The sequence below is a fragment of the Rhinatrema bivittatum genome, chromosome 3 (assembly GCF_901001135.1).
Source record: "Rhinatrema bivittatum chromosome 3, aRhiBiv1.1, whole genome shotgun sequence".
Taxonomy (NCBI): domain Eukaryota; kingdom Metazoa; phylum Chordata; class Amphibia; order Gymnophiona; family Rhinatrematidae; genus Rhinatrema; species Rhinatrema bivittatum.
The window spans coordinates 87545625-87559843 of NC_042617.1; the positions used below are offsets into that span (position 1 = coordinate 87545625).

Genomic DNA, 14219 nt, shown 5'->3' on the forward strand with positions numbered 1-14219 from the left:
TATGCCAAGAAAATACACTATGTTAAGTTTAATCCAAAGCTTTTATTTGCTACTGTTAACTTAATAAAAGATGCTTCAGTCTTACAACCTGAAATAAACAAAGCATTAGTACCAACGAGATGCAATGAATTTGTTTATGCCTTATTTGTTGATGTAGAGCATTGCCACCTGATTGTCTATTCATATCTGTATGATACTGTTTCGCAGGCAGGATTAGAACACTCACAGGCCACTGTAGATTGCTCTCAACTCCAGGATATTGATGTAGAGGGATGCTTCTTCTTTTGTCCACATACCTTGTGCGCATATGGAATTCATGTGCATTTCCCATCTTTGGTTCAAGGCATCTGTTAATATTTTTTGGAACTGTAAAAGGTGTATGTTCTGCCCTTGTATGAAATTTTTTCTCTTTGTTCTCCATTTGATTGAAGATAACTTTTTTGATATTGGTATATTGCTACTGAGTGGTTGGGCTTGTTGACCCCAGTAGATCTTTAGGTGCCACTGTGCATGTCTCATTTTCAGCCATGCTAGTGGTGTTACATGTACTATCAAAGGCAAGAGTCCTAAGGTCTTCATGTATTTTCGAGCTGTAATCCACCTGGTTTTGAATAAAGACTGCTAAGGTCTGTATTTTGTTTGCTCTTTGGTTAGGAAGGTAGGCTTTCCTTTTTATCATGTCCAGTTTTGCTCCTATTTCTTCTAGCTGCTGATTCAGAATAAAGTTGAATTTTCTGAAATTTACTAGAAATTTAAGGTTCTGCGGGGTATTCACAACTTGATATACAACTTTTATAGTTTTTGTAAGATATCCTTGATAATAGCCAGTCATCTAGGTATGGAAAAACTAGAAGATTTTGCTTCCTTAGATGGGCAACTACCACTGCTAGACATTTGGTGAAGACACTTAGAGCTGCTGCTAGATCAAAGGATAACACTCTGTATTGGTAATGATGATCCGGTAGAGTGAACCTTAAATATTTTCTGTATTTCTTGTTCATTTTGCTATAAGCATAAGCATCTTTGAGGTCTAGTGAGGTCAACCAGTCTTGCTGTTGAAGCAGTCGAAGGATTGTACTTAATGTGTCTCTGTTCATTTTATTTGTATAGGTGTGTATTTGCTGTTTTTGTGACCTAGATTTTAAGGTGTAAACATGTCTGCTGTTTATTGAGATTAGATTTTATTGCTATTTTATTTATTAAATTGTATATATCACTTCAGTGATATTAAATTGAATTTTGGATATTGCTTCTGGCATCCAGCTTTATTAGAGGAAGGGATTAATAGATGTTTTAAATAAAATAAATAGTTAATTTCAGACTGTAACAATTTTGGGTTGTAACTTACTTTTCAAGTACTGGTGGAATTACCATCTCAGGACGCATCAGTGCAAGATTCTGCAGTGCTTGGGCTGCTTCCATACTACCAGTTTTGCTGAACATAGCCAAAAGAACAGGCTGAATAATGCTTTTTACAAAGTCTGTAACATCCTGATCAGTGAGTTTATGACTATCAGGAATTGGGGTCTGCCAAGTTATCTTCTTGTAACGTTCTCGATGCAGCCTCCTAACAACGCTACATGGTAGCCTCTGCAGTAGTTTCATCAGTTTTGTCTGTTGGAATATAAGTAGTGTAAAAAGAGGGTTAATACAAGTAATTCATGTTGCCTAGAAAGGAGGAAATTGTAAAGATGTGAGGCAATGCTTTTTTTGTATCTTGAAAATGGAAGACTACAAAAAGATGTTTATAACCCAAGATTTCAAATAATTTAATGGTGAAGAAAAGCCATTACTGAGTTGAAGACAGTAGAGAAAGTACAATAATTAACACACTACAGATCAAACATGATACTCCTAAATCAGTTCCAAGTGATTAGGCATGTCAATTTACTCAATTGCATTATCTGTCTTTTCAAAATAGTTCAAAACTGATTACAAAGGCAGTTAAAAATGCTTAATGTTTGATAACACGTTATAGTAAGAAAATCCTTTGAACAAACAGAAATAAACCTGAAAAAGAACTGCCATGCAGTGATGCTCAACTTCCAAAGAGAAATTCTAGCTCCATTTTCATAAGTTCTAAAAAGTGAACACAGCAAACTCACAAACCAAAAGCAAAATGCAGCTCCTCAAAATGTGCTTTCTATTTATAAAGAAGCAAGTTTGCTTACCGTAAACAGTGTTTGCGTAGATAGCAGGATGAATTAGCCATGCTGTCTGGGAAGCGTCGCGATCCCGAGTAGGCGGAGTTTCCCCTAGCTGATCACAGAGTTTTTAACTCTGTGCGTCTGCGCGGTGGTATTCCCACGCGGTTCCCTCACCTCTTCAGTTTCTTTGTAGCCAAGCGAGAGGTAAGTCAAGAAGGTATGTCTGTCTCTGTGACTGTCTAGGGAGGAGGGAGGGAACGCATGGCTAATTCATCCTGCTATCTACGGAAACACCATTTTCGGTAAACAAACTTGCTTTTTCCCGTTGATAGCAGGGCTGAATTAGCCATGCTGTCTGGGAGTCCAAGCTCCTGGGTTGTGTCCTTGTATATTCATTGTTTGGAGGTTTGGACAACAACCCCTGAAGTTGTAGACAGTCTCATGTTCATTTTAGTGATAAGACTGCTGTGCCTAGTGCTGCATCAGAGGTCGTTTGTTGTTGGAGGCAATAATGCGATGTGAAGGTATGAATGGACGACCATGTTGCCGCTTTGCAGATATCAATTAAGGGAACTTTGTTCAAGTGGGCAACTGATGCTGCGGTGGCGTGGATTTGGTGTGCCTGAGGCTTTGTGAGTAGTTTAATGGAACGTTTATTGTAGCAAAAAAGTATGCATTGTAATAACCAACTGGCTATGGTCCTTTTTGAGATTGGTTGTCCAGGATCATTCGGATTAAAGGAAAGGAAAAGTTGAGAAGGCCTCGAAGTTGACAGAGTCCTTTTCTTATAGTAAGCCAAAGCTCTTTTACAGTCCGTGTGCAAAAGTTTTTCACGCTAGTTATTATGTGGTTTTGGCATAAAAATAGGTAGAGTTATGGTTTGATTATGATGAAAAAATGTTACTATCTTAGGCAGAAAGGAAGGGTGAGGATGAAGTGTCACCTTGTCATGGTAGAATTCAAGATATGGGGAGTAGTGAACCAAGGCTTGTAGCTCGCTGACCCTCCTTGCAGAAGTAATGGCAATGAGAAAGACTGTTTTCCATGTCATATATTTGATGTGGCTAAAGTCTAATGGTTCAAAAGGCGAAAGCATTAGTTGTTCCAGTACTACATTTAAATCCCATGGAATTGGGGGTTTAGTCACCAGTGGGCGAAGTCAGATCATTCCCTTCATGAATCTAGAAATCAACGGATGGTTAGACATTGGAAGGTTATTAAATGGTTCATGAAAAGCTGCTATAGCACTCATATGAATTCGTACCAAAGTGGTGGCTAATCCTGCTTCATAGAGTGTGTGCAGATATTGCAGTAATTGAGTGGCCGTGGATAAGAAAGGGTTTATGTTCTTTGGAGTACACCAATCTAAGTACCGCTGCCACTTTCCTTTGTAATTACATCTGGTTGAAGGTTTCCGTGACGCAATAAGGATATCTTCTAATTGAATGGATAAACCTAAGGGAGTTAGTATTTGCCTTTCAATCTTCACGCTGTGAGATGAAGGGATTGGTTCATGGGGTGAAGTAATGATCCCCCTTCCTGTGTCAGAAGATGTGGAAGATTTTGTAGCGTTATTGATAGATGAATGGAAAGTTTCACGAGATACGCGTACCAGGGCTGTCTCAGCCATGCTGGGGCTATTAAAATCATGTCTGATACGTCTTGGATGCATTTCTGAATCGTTCGAGATATGAGTGGAATGGGTGGATAGGCGTACATCAAGCCTGGCGTCCATGGAATGAGAAAGGCATCTGGAGCAATCCTTTGATTGCTGGGGTAAATTGAGCAAAAGGTTTGGACTTGTCTGTTTGCTTCCATGGCAAAGTGGTCTATTATGGAAAATCCCCACTGTTGGAAGATGTTTTGTGCCACGTCTGGATTTAAGGTCCATTCGTGTGGATGAAAAATCTGACTGAGACGGTGTGCTGTTACATTGTCCAGACCTGGAAGATAAGTTGCTTGAATTGATACTTGGGCTTTTATTGTCCAATGTAGAATTCGTGTTGCTTCCTGGCATAGAGTCCAGAAACCGGACCCTCCTTCCTTGTTTATGTAAAACATGGCTACCTGGTTGTCTGTATATACCATGAGGCTTGATCCCCTTATCTGATCCGAGAACGTTTGAAGTGCCATCCAAATGGCTCGAAGTTCCAGGAGATTGATCTGGTATGTAGATTCCTGAGGGGTCCACAGACCTTAAGTTTTCAGTTCGCCCAGATGTGCCCCCCAACCCTTGTTGGAGGCATCTGTGGTCAGAGTTATCTGATGAGGCGGTAAACGGAATGGAGCTCCCGAGGAAAGGTTTTTGGAAAGGAGTCACCATCGAATGTCCTCTTTCGTTACATTCGTAATTTGAATTCTGGTGCTGAGGGAGGAGACCACTGAGTCTTTAAACCCCATTGTAGGCGGCGTATGTGAAGTCTGGTGTGAGGAACTACATACATCGCTGCTGCCATATGACCCAGAAGTTGGAGAACTTGTCGTGCAGATGTCTGATTTCTGTGAAGCAGGTTGTGAGCCAATGATTGTATGTTCTGCATCCTGTCTGGAGGAAGGTACACTCTGTTCAACCATGTTTATGAGAGCGCCCATGAACTGAAGTATCTGAGTAGGTTGTAGGTGAGACTTCTCGAAATCAATACGAAATCCCAACCTCTGAAGGCATTCGATCGTGCGTAACATATGATCTCTCAGTGTAGACTGATCCGATGCTACTATTAACTAATCGTCCAGATAGGGAAAAATTTGGATCGAAAGTTTCCTTAGGTGAGCCACCACCACTGCTAGACATTTGGTGAATACCCTTGGGGCTGAAGATAGGCCAAATGGAAGTACCTTGTATTGGTAATGTATATTCTGAACCTGGAAACATAGGTAACGCCACGAAGACGGGTGGATTGGTATATGGGAATATGCATCCTTCAGGTCGATGGAACATAGCCAATCATTGTGCTGAATCAGTGGTAGGATATTTTTGAGAGAAGTCATTTTGAATTTCTCTCTCTGTATGTTTGTTGAGTAGTCTGAGATCTAGAATGGGTCGTAGGCCCCCTGACTTCTTTGGAATGAGTAAATACTGGGAATAAAACCCTTGGTGATGTTGATGAAGGGGGATGATCTGTATAGATTGATGAACTTGTAGGTTGTTCTATTCCGCTGTGAGAGATGTGAAGTGGGATTGTATCATCCTCTTTGGAGGAATATGAGGAAGAGAAGGAGTGGATTGAAAATTTAGAGAGTAACCGTTTTTTATAATGTTGAGTATCCACTGATCTGAAGTGATGGATTCCCAATTGTGGAGAAAAAATTGAAGTCGTCCTCCTATGAATACTGGTAGTAGTGGTGGCTGTTTTAATTTCAAAAAGAGGAAGCTTGTTTTTGTTGAGGGGCCGGCGTTTGTTTTACTTGTCTTTGCTGTCTGGCACGACCCCTAGAAACAGGTGGAGCAGTGTTTCTTGGTGGGACATACAGTTGAGGTCTGTATTGTGAATATGGCCAATTGTATGGTCTGGAGTAATACAGTTGACGGTAAGGATAAAATCGATGTTGAGATTTTTGAGACTCTGCAGGAGTGGTAAGAGATAATACAGCTGCGCTTTGTTCCTTCAAATGGGAGACTATCTCCAAACTTATCCTCAAAGAGATTGTCACCCGTGCATGGGACATCAGCTAGCTTCTCATGTACATCAGTCTGAATTGCGCTGGCTCTGAGCCAAGCCATACACCTGGCCGCTATAGCCGAAGCAGACTCTCTTGCTGAAGATTCAAAAGACTCGTAAATAGAGCACAGTAAATGCCTGAGGCCTTCTTCCATATCTAAGAAAGATTGGTGGGGTGTATCGTCTTCTGATAGACATAGTGGACGCAGCTTTTAGAGTGATTCGAAGAGGTACTGCGTAGTGTAGAACTGATGATGCTGAATTCTGTTCGTGAGCATGGAGGAGTGATAAATCTTCTTCCCAAAGTCATCTAGGCATTTATTCTCTCTGCCCAGTGGTGTGTTTGAATGCAATTTATTACGTTTAGCTTTGGATAAGGCTGATTCCACCACGATAGATTGGTGGGGAAGTTGGGCAGACTCGTAAATTGATGAATTACGCATCTTGTATTTAATGTCAATTTTCCATGAAGTAGCTGATGTTGAGAAAGGAGTTTTCCAGATTTTGAATAGTAGATTCTCTAATACAGAGTGAGGAGGAAGAGCAGTGGGCTCAGGAGGAGATTCAAATATTTTTAATATTCCGAGCATTTCAGCTCTGGGGTCAGGTATCCTTCCTGTTTCTACTTGGAGAAGACTACCTCATTTCTCAATAAATTTTGCATAGTTCAAGTCCTCCAGAGGAGAATACGGTTCAGGTAGGCCTTCCTGAGGATCAGATGGCATCCCTGTTGAAGAATTCACAGAATGAATGGATTCCGGAGAACCTGGACTAGTAGGTTGGGTTGGTGTATATTCTTTGACCGGTTCAAAGGTGCTACACCTGGAGACGAGACAGGAAAACCCTCTGGAGAATGTTGTGGTGGTAATTCTTTCATTTTTACCAGTTCTTGGAAAAAGGAGCTGAGAATATCTGAGATTTTCGTTATAGTAGATGCCGCCAAAGTACCCTGTGGAGGAATATGTAATTTTTGCTTTGGGGCTTTTGTTGGAATTGCCGCAAGCAAAATATCCTCAGGTGCTTTTCCCTTGTGTTGACCTTGAGGAGGTATAACAGGCGAAGGGCAAATACGTTTTGTTAATGGAATTTGTAAAGAAGGAGAGTGTCTCTTCTCTCTAGAAACCGATGACAGACTTGCCAAAGAACTGTCACTAGGAGGAGAATGGCCTGATGAAAAAGATTCAGATGCTGAGAATCCTTCAATGCTTACATCAGAAGTTATGGAGATTCTTAATGAACTTGTAGATCTTACTATCTGTTTGTCAGAAGCTGTATGATGTAACTTATGGCGATGTTTGCCCGATGCACTGCAGTCTGGTGATTGCAGGTGTATTCTCTTTGCGCCATGCGCCCTAGGAGCGTCATGCAATGATCTATGCTCCGGAGGTGCGCCGTGCGACAGGCCATGCACCGTAGGTTGCGCCATAGGTGCTCTGTGCACCGTATGACGCGTCGAGGATGCGTCTTTGCGCTGTATAACTTGAACGCTTCGTACTTCGCTCGTGTGTCGCCTCGTTTCGAAGTGTCGCGCTTCCTTTTTAACGACGCTGATGGCGCAAGCTCCGCAGATGTACCCGCCGGTACTTTGCGCCAAAGTTCCTCTGCCGGATCCCCGGCTTTCGAACGAGGCTTTGAGGGTGTGTGAGACCCTGGCCTGGAACTTTTAGCGGGTCTTCCAAGTCCTGCTGGGCTCAACGAGGACGCCCACTTCGGATGGGCCTTACCCGACTTCGCTGGTCCTGGTGAAGAATGGACGGAGGATGGTGGGGCCGAAGTGCCTGTACGGAGCCTCTCCATCTTCGCAGCCCGGTGTCGCTGGGCCCATAGAGACATCCTCCCGCAGTCCCGACACGATTTTTGATCGTGGTCTGGGCCCAAGCAGATGTAGCAATAATTATGTCCCTCAGTGATGGACATAATTTTGCCACACTGACAATACTTGAACCCAAAGGGCTTCAGAGCCATCTGGGATGAGAAATCTTGTAAAAAAAAAAAAAAAAACGCAAAAAATTCGACAAAGAAAAATCCAGTCAGGCAAAAATTTGCTAGGAGAAAAAACCCCGCGTGCGAACAGCTCGCGGAAAAAAAGAAACTGAAGAGGTGAGGGAACCGCGCAGGAACACCACCGCGCAGACGCACAGGGTTAAAAACTCTGTGATCAGCTAGGGGAAACTCCACCTACTTGGGATTACTATACTTCCCAGACAGCATGGCTAATTCAACCCTGCTATCGACGGGAAATGTAGAGATTACTTACCTGATAATCTCCTTTTCCTTAGTGTATGCAGATGGACTCAAAACAAGTGGGTATAGTGTGCTCGTGCTAGCAGTTGGAGACGGATCTGACGTCAGCACAGGTACATATACCCCCACAGGCAGTGTAGCAATTCAGTAATCTTCCTTGCAAAAGCTTTATGGATATATGTGTGACTGACCGATCGATTAAATGAACAGGATTACCCTGACCAATTGATGGTAGCTGGAGACCGCCAGTGTTCTCAACCGGAAGGCGTCGACACCCGGCAGGGTGGATGCCCTATATAAGAAAACATGGCTTACCGTGAGCCGGCGAATCCCCATGTATACCGGCAGCCGGGCGGGATGCTGAGTCCCATCTGCATACACTAAGGAAAAGGAGATTATCAGGTAAGTAATCTCTACATTTCCTAGCGTGTAGCAGATGGACTCAAAACAAGTGGGATGTACAAAAGCTACGCCCGGACTGGGCGGGAGGCTGCCCGAGGACCGTGTAGGATTGCCCTCGCAAATGCTGTGTCCTCCCTGGCCTGGACGTCCAGACGGTAGAATCTGGTGAAGGTATGGAGGGAGGACCACGTCGCCGCTTTACATATCTCTGCAGGCGACAGCATCCTAGTTTCTGCCCAAGAGGCCGCTTGCGCTCTGGTAGAATGAGCCTTGACCTGTAGAGGCGATGGTTTTCCTGCCTCTACGTAGGCCGCCTTGATAATTTCTTTGATCCAGCGGGCGATGGTTGGCCGTGAGGCCGCTTCCCCTTGCTTCTTCCCGCTGTGAAGGACGAACAGGTGGTCCGTCTTTTGTACTGCTTCTGACATTTCCAGGTATCTGGACAGCAGTCTGCCGATGTCGAGATGACGTAGCATTTGACAGTCTTCCGACTTCTTCAAACCTTCCGTGGTTGGCAAGGATATGGTTTGGTTGAGGTGAAAGTGTGAGACTACTTTGGGTAAGAAGGAAGGAACCGTGCGAAGATGGATAGCCTCTGGAGTGATTCTGAGAAACGGATCACGGCAGGACAGTGCTTGTAGCTCTGAGATGCGGCATGCTGAACACACAGCCAGCAAGAACACCATCTTCAAGGTTAACGGAGAGACAGGCCTCGAAGGGGCCTGAAGGCGGATCCCGCTAGAAATTCCAACACTAGGTTGAGGTTCCACAGGGGCACTGGCCAGCGGGCGAATGTGTTTGACTCCTTTCAGGAAACGTGAAACGTCTGGGTGTGTGGCAATGGTGTTGCCGTCCCTCCTGGGACCGTAGCAAGACAGCGCTGCCACCTGAACCTTGATGGAGTTGAGGGATAGACCCTTCTGAAGTCCATCTTGTAGGAAATCCAAAATGATAGGGATCTTAGCGGCATGTGGATTGGTGCTGCGAGTGTCGCACCAGGCTTCAAAAACTCTCCAGATCCTTATATATGTTAGAGATGTGGAGAACTTGCGTGCTCGGAGGAGTGTATCTATTACCGGCTCCGAGTATCCTCTTTTCCTCAGTCTAGCCCTCTCAATGGCCAGACTGTAAGAGAGAATTGAGCTGGATCCTCGTGGAGGATGGGACCTTGCCGCAGCAGGTCCCTGTGTGGAGGCAGAGGTAGAGGATTCCCTGCCAGTAGTCTTCTCATGTCTGCATACCAGGGTCTTCTTGGCCAGTCCGGGGCCACTAGAAGAACTAGGCCTCTGTGTTGCTGAATCTTGTGTATAATGGCGCCCAGCAGGGGCCATGGAGGAAAGGCATATAGCAGGATCTCCTGAGGCCATGGCTGTACCAGGGCATCGATCCCCTGGGATAGAGGATCCCGCCTGTGGCTGAAATATCCGGGTACTTGAGCGTTGGACCTGTCTGCTAGTAGGTCCATGCCCGGCGTCCCCCACTGATCCACAATTATCTGGAAAGCTGTGGGCAACAGCTGCCACTCCCCCGGGTTTAGGCTTTCTCTGCTGAGGAAGTCTGCCATGGTGTTGTCCTTCCCGGCGATGTGGACGGCAGAGATGTCCTGGAGATTTGCTTCTGCCCAAATCATCAGGGGAGTTAATTCTAGGGACACCTGTTGGCTTCTGGTTCCGCCCTGTCGGTTGATGTATGCCACTGTGGTGGCGTTGTCCGACATCACTCTGACCGCTCTGTTTCGAAGTCTGTGGGCAAATCGCAGGCATGCGAGCCTGACTGCCCTTGCTTCTAGTCGGTTGATGTTCCACCTCGACTCTTCTCTGCTCCACCGCCCTTGGGCGGTGGAGTTCTTCGCAGTGTGCTCCCCATCCGTTCAGGCTGGCATCTGTTGTGAGCAGGGTCCAGGTTGGGGCGGACATTCTTGACCCCCGGCTCATGTGGCCGGGCTGCAACCACCACCATATCTGCTTTCGCACTCTGGCTGGTAGAGGTAGGTGTACGGTGTAGTTCTGTAATCGTGGGCTCCATCGAGATAGGAGGGCACGTTGCAATGGTCTCATTTGAGCCCGTGCCCATGGTACCACCTCCAGAGTGGATGCCATGAGGCCGAGGACCTGTAGGTAATCCCGAGCTGTGGGCTGGATGGCGCTCAGCAGGGCCTGCAGATGATTCCGGAGTTTTGATTTCCTCTTGGAGGTCAGGCTGACCTTGTCTTCCTGGGTGTCGAATTGAACTCCTAGGTATTCCAGCGACTGGGACAGCTGTAGGGAACTCTTGTTTATGTTGACTACCCATCCTAGGCTTTCCAGAAGAGCTATAACTCTGTTGGATGCCCGGTGGCTCTCCTCCGGTGACTTTGCCCTGATCAGCCAATCGTCCAGGTAGGGATGGACGAGAATTCCTTCCTTCCTGAGTGCCGCCGCCACTACTACTATGATCTTGGTAAAGATCCGCGGCATGGTGGCTAACCCGAAGGGTAAAGCTCGGAACTGGAAGTGCTGATTCAGGACTTTGAAGCGTAAATAGCGCTGGTGATCCCGATGGATTGGGATATGCAAATAGGCTTCCGACAGATCTAGGGAGGTGAGAAACTCCCCTAGCTGTACTGCATTCTTGACAGACCGCAGTGTTTCCATGCGAAAGCTGGAGACCCGTTGGTGTCGGTTGACTGACTTGAGGTCCAGGACGGGCCTGAAAGTGCCCTCCTTTTTGGGAACTATGAAGTAAATGGAATAATGCCCAGAATTTATCTCCCCTGCAGGCATTGGGATTATGGCTTTTAGGGCCAGGAGCCTCTGTAAGGTAACTTCTAGTGCCGCCTTCTTGAGAGGTGAACCAGGAGATTCCACAAACTTGTCCGGCGGGAGCCGAAGAAAATCCAGGTAATACCCTTCTCGGATGATGGCGAGGACCCACTGGTCTGAGGTAATCTCGACCCACCTGCGGTAGAAGAGGGTTAGCCTGCCCCCTATGGCTGCTACCCCCGGATGGGTCGGCTGATTGTCATTGTGGTGTACGGCCGGGGCCAGAACCTGAGCCGTTTCTCCTCTTGTTGTGCTTAGTCCGAAAGGGCTAGTTCCTGGCCTGAGAACGAGGCGCTTGGTAGCGAGCCCTGTAAGGGTTGAAGCGCTGAGAGTTTCTACCTCTGGATGGTCTAGAAAAAGAACGCTGGCTCCTCCTCGACCAGTCTTCTGGTAGACAGGGTAATGGAGAGGCACCCCATTTATTAGCCAGTTTCTCGAGATCGCTGCCGAACAGTAAGGATCCCTTAAAGGGCATTCTTGTGAGGCATGTCTTGGAGGAAGAGTTGGCCACCCAATTACGTAGCCAGAGCTGTCTCCTGGCTGCCACTGAGGATGACACTCCCTTGGCTGCCGTACGGACTAGGTCGGAGGCTGCGTCAGTAAGGAACGCGAGAGCTGATTCCATGTCTTCTCCCGGGGTGTTGTTTCTAGCTTGTGATAAACAGGAACGCGTCACCACCGTGCAGCAGGTCGCGATTCGTAGGGACATGGCTGCCACCTCAAAGGCTTGTTTCAGAATGGTGTCCATGCGCCGGTCATGTGTATCCTTGAGGGCCGCTCCCCCCTCAACCGGAATGGTGGTGCACTTCACAATTGCGCTGACTATGGCGTCTACCTGAGGGCACACCAGCATTTCCTTAGCTGCCGGGTCTAAGGGGTACATGCCAGCCAAGGCCCGACCCCCTTTGAATGAGGCCTCCGGCACGTTCCATTCCAGATCGATTAGCTGCTGTGCTGCTTGTAGGAGGGGAAAATGGTGAGCTGTTTGACGCAGGCCTTCTAGCAGGGGGTTCATTCTAGGTTCCCCTGGGGTGTCCTGGCCCGGAATAGCCAGTTCTGATAGGCATTGTGAGATCAGGCCTGGAAGATCCTCTTTCCGAAAGAAGCGTCTCATGGTCCGATATGGCTCTATCTCCGAGGGAAGTTCTCCTTCCTCGGGGGGTTCCTCATCTTCCTTGGAGCAATCCGACTCCCCATAAGTGGGGCTTTCGGGTGGCGAGTGGCCGTGCCTATGTCTCGAGGGTCCAGGGGCCGGCTCATCCGGAACAGAAAGGCCCCTTCGAGGAGCAGACTGCATCTGGACAAAGGCGTGAATCCCCTTGAATAAGTCCACCCAGGAAAGCGAAGCCGGATCTGGCCATAGGGGCACCAGGTCTCTCGGGTTCCCTGGCTGCTCCCCGCGGCCCGCTAAGTCCGGAGTGTTCCCTGAGGAACTGGCAAGTACGCTAGGCTGAGACCGGTCCTGGCCTGGAACTCCCATGGCCTCCTCACATTGGGCACATAGGGAATCTGCTTCCTCGCTCTGTGTGGCCCTGAGGTTGCATGCTGAGCAGAGGCTTAGGACTCTGATGCCTGATTCTGGAGGTGCCGGCTCTGCGGACGCCTGGGCTCTCTTATGCTCCATTTCGCCTGTTATTTCCTCCCAGCTGGAGTATGCGCCTTGTAATATGTGTCGCCTACTAATACGCGATTACCAATGTGCACTTATCAACGTGCGCCTATGAATGCGCGCTCATCAGCCTGCGCTTAGCAGCGTGCGCCTACCAACAGGCGTCTTATGAACGTGCGCCTATGAACGTGCGCCTATCAACAGGCGTCTTACGAACGTGCGCCTATCAACAGGCGTCTTACGAACGGGTGCCTATCAACAGGCGTCTTATGAACGGGCGCCTATGAACGTGTGCCTACCCACCGGCGGCTAGTAACGGGCGCCTATCCGCGTGCGATCAGCAACGGGCGCCTAACCGCGTGCGCTCAGCAACGTGCGCTCAGGTGGCGAAGGCGAGTAGACAGGCAAAATGGCGACCTCTCTGGCGGGCTGCCATGTAGGCAAACCCCGCTAATCCTCACTTCCTCGGAGACCACAAGTAAAGATGTACGCCTTACCTTGTCTTCGGCGCTTCCCGGCTGCAACCCGGGCGGTCTCCGGCTGCGGGGGGAGAGGGTAAGTACCGTCACCGCCGCACTCGAGGAAGTGCACCCGCTGCCTCTAGGCCGCACCCGAACTCGTCTCGCTCGGAAGCCAAGTCCTCGCCAGGACCGAGGCTGCCTCTATGCCACGCCCGAGCCCTTCTCACTCGGGGGCTAGGTCCCTGCCGCGAATCGGCCACCGGACCGAGGCTCTTACCTCCGAGGGACCACGGAAGTCAGCTCGGGAAACTCAACTGGGGGAGGGACCGAATGGTATCACCGCAGGAGTGCGGGGCTCGTCTTCAGGTAGGTTTCTTCTATGAATTTAGTTGTTAGAATTTGGAAACACGCTCAGCGAGCGTGAGGTAGCTCCAAACTGCTTTGGAGATGGAAATTACTGAATTGCTACACTTCCTGTGGGGGTATATGTACCTGTGCTGACGTCAGAGCCGTCTCCAACTGCTAGCACAAGCACACTATATCCGCTTGTTTTGAGTCTATCTGCTACACGCTAGGAAACAAAAGTTATTTATATACAAATTTGGCTGACAGCTTTGACCAACAGGATATTGCACTTTTGGTTACATGAACAGTAAGGATAATGATGAATCAAAACAAGTGACCACTTGCCATCTCCTCCAACCAACTAAATTTACTTAACTCAGATCTTAAAAGAAAAAAGGCAGCAACTAAGTCATATTGTCTTTTTCAGACGTCTTATTTGATAAGATTCAATTTTATACATTAATACTGAATGCATGAACTATTTTAGCACTTTTTCCCCTGGATAACAAAACTGCTTATATGTGATCAAATACAGGACCCAAAAAGTATGA

The 14219-nt window shown here is 47.4% G+C and overlaps 1 protein-coding gene across 2 annotated transcripts in view; it reads right to left on the reverse strand.

Moving 5' to 3' along the window:
* Nucleotides 1-14219, reverse strand: part of PSME4 (proteasome activator subunit 4) — a 389258-nt gene that overhangs the window by 263832 nt on the left and 111207 nt on the right. For both annotated transcript variants that reach the window (XM_029593434.1, XM_029593433.1), the window contains one exon: nucleotides 1349-1614. In XM_029593434.1, coding sequence (XP_029449294.1) covers nucleotides 1349-1614 — 266 coding nt within the window. The remainder of the gene's footprint in view (nucleotides 1-1348; nucleotides 1615-14219) is intronic.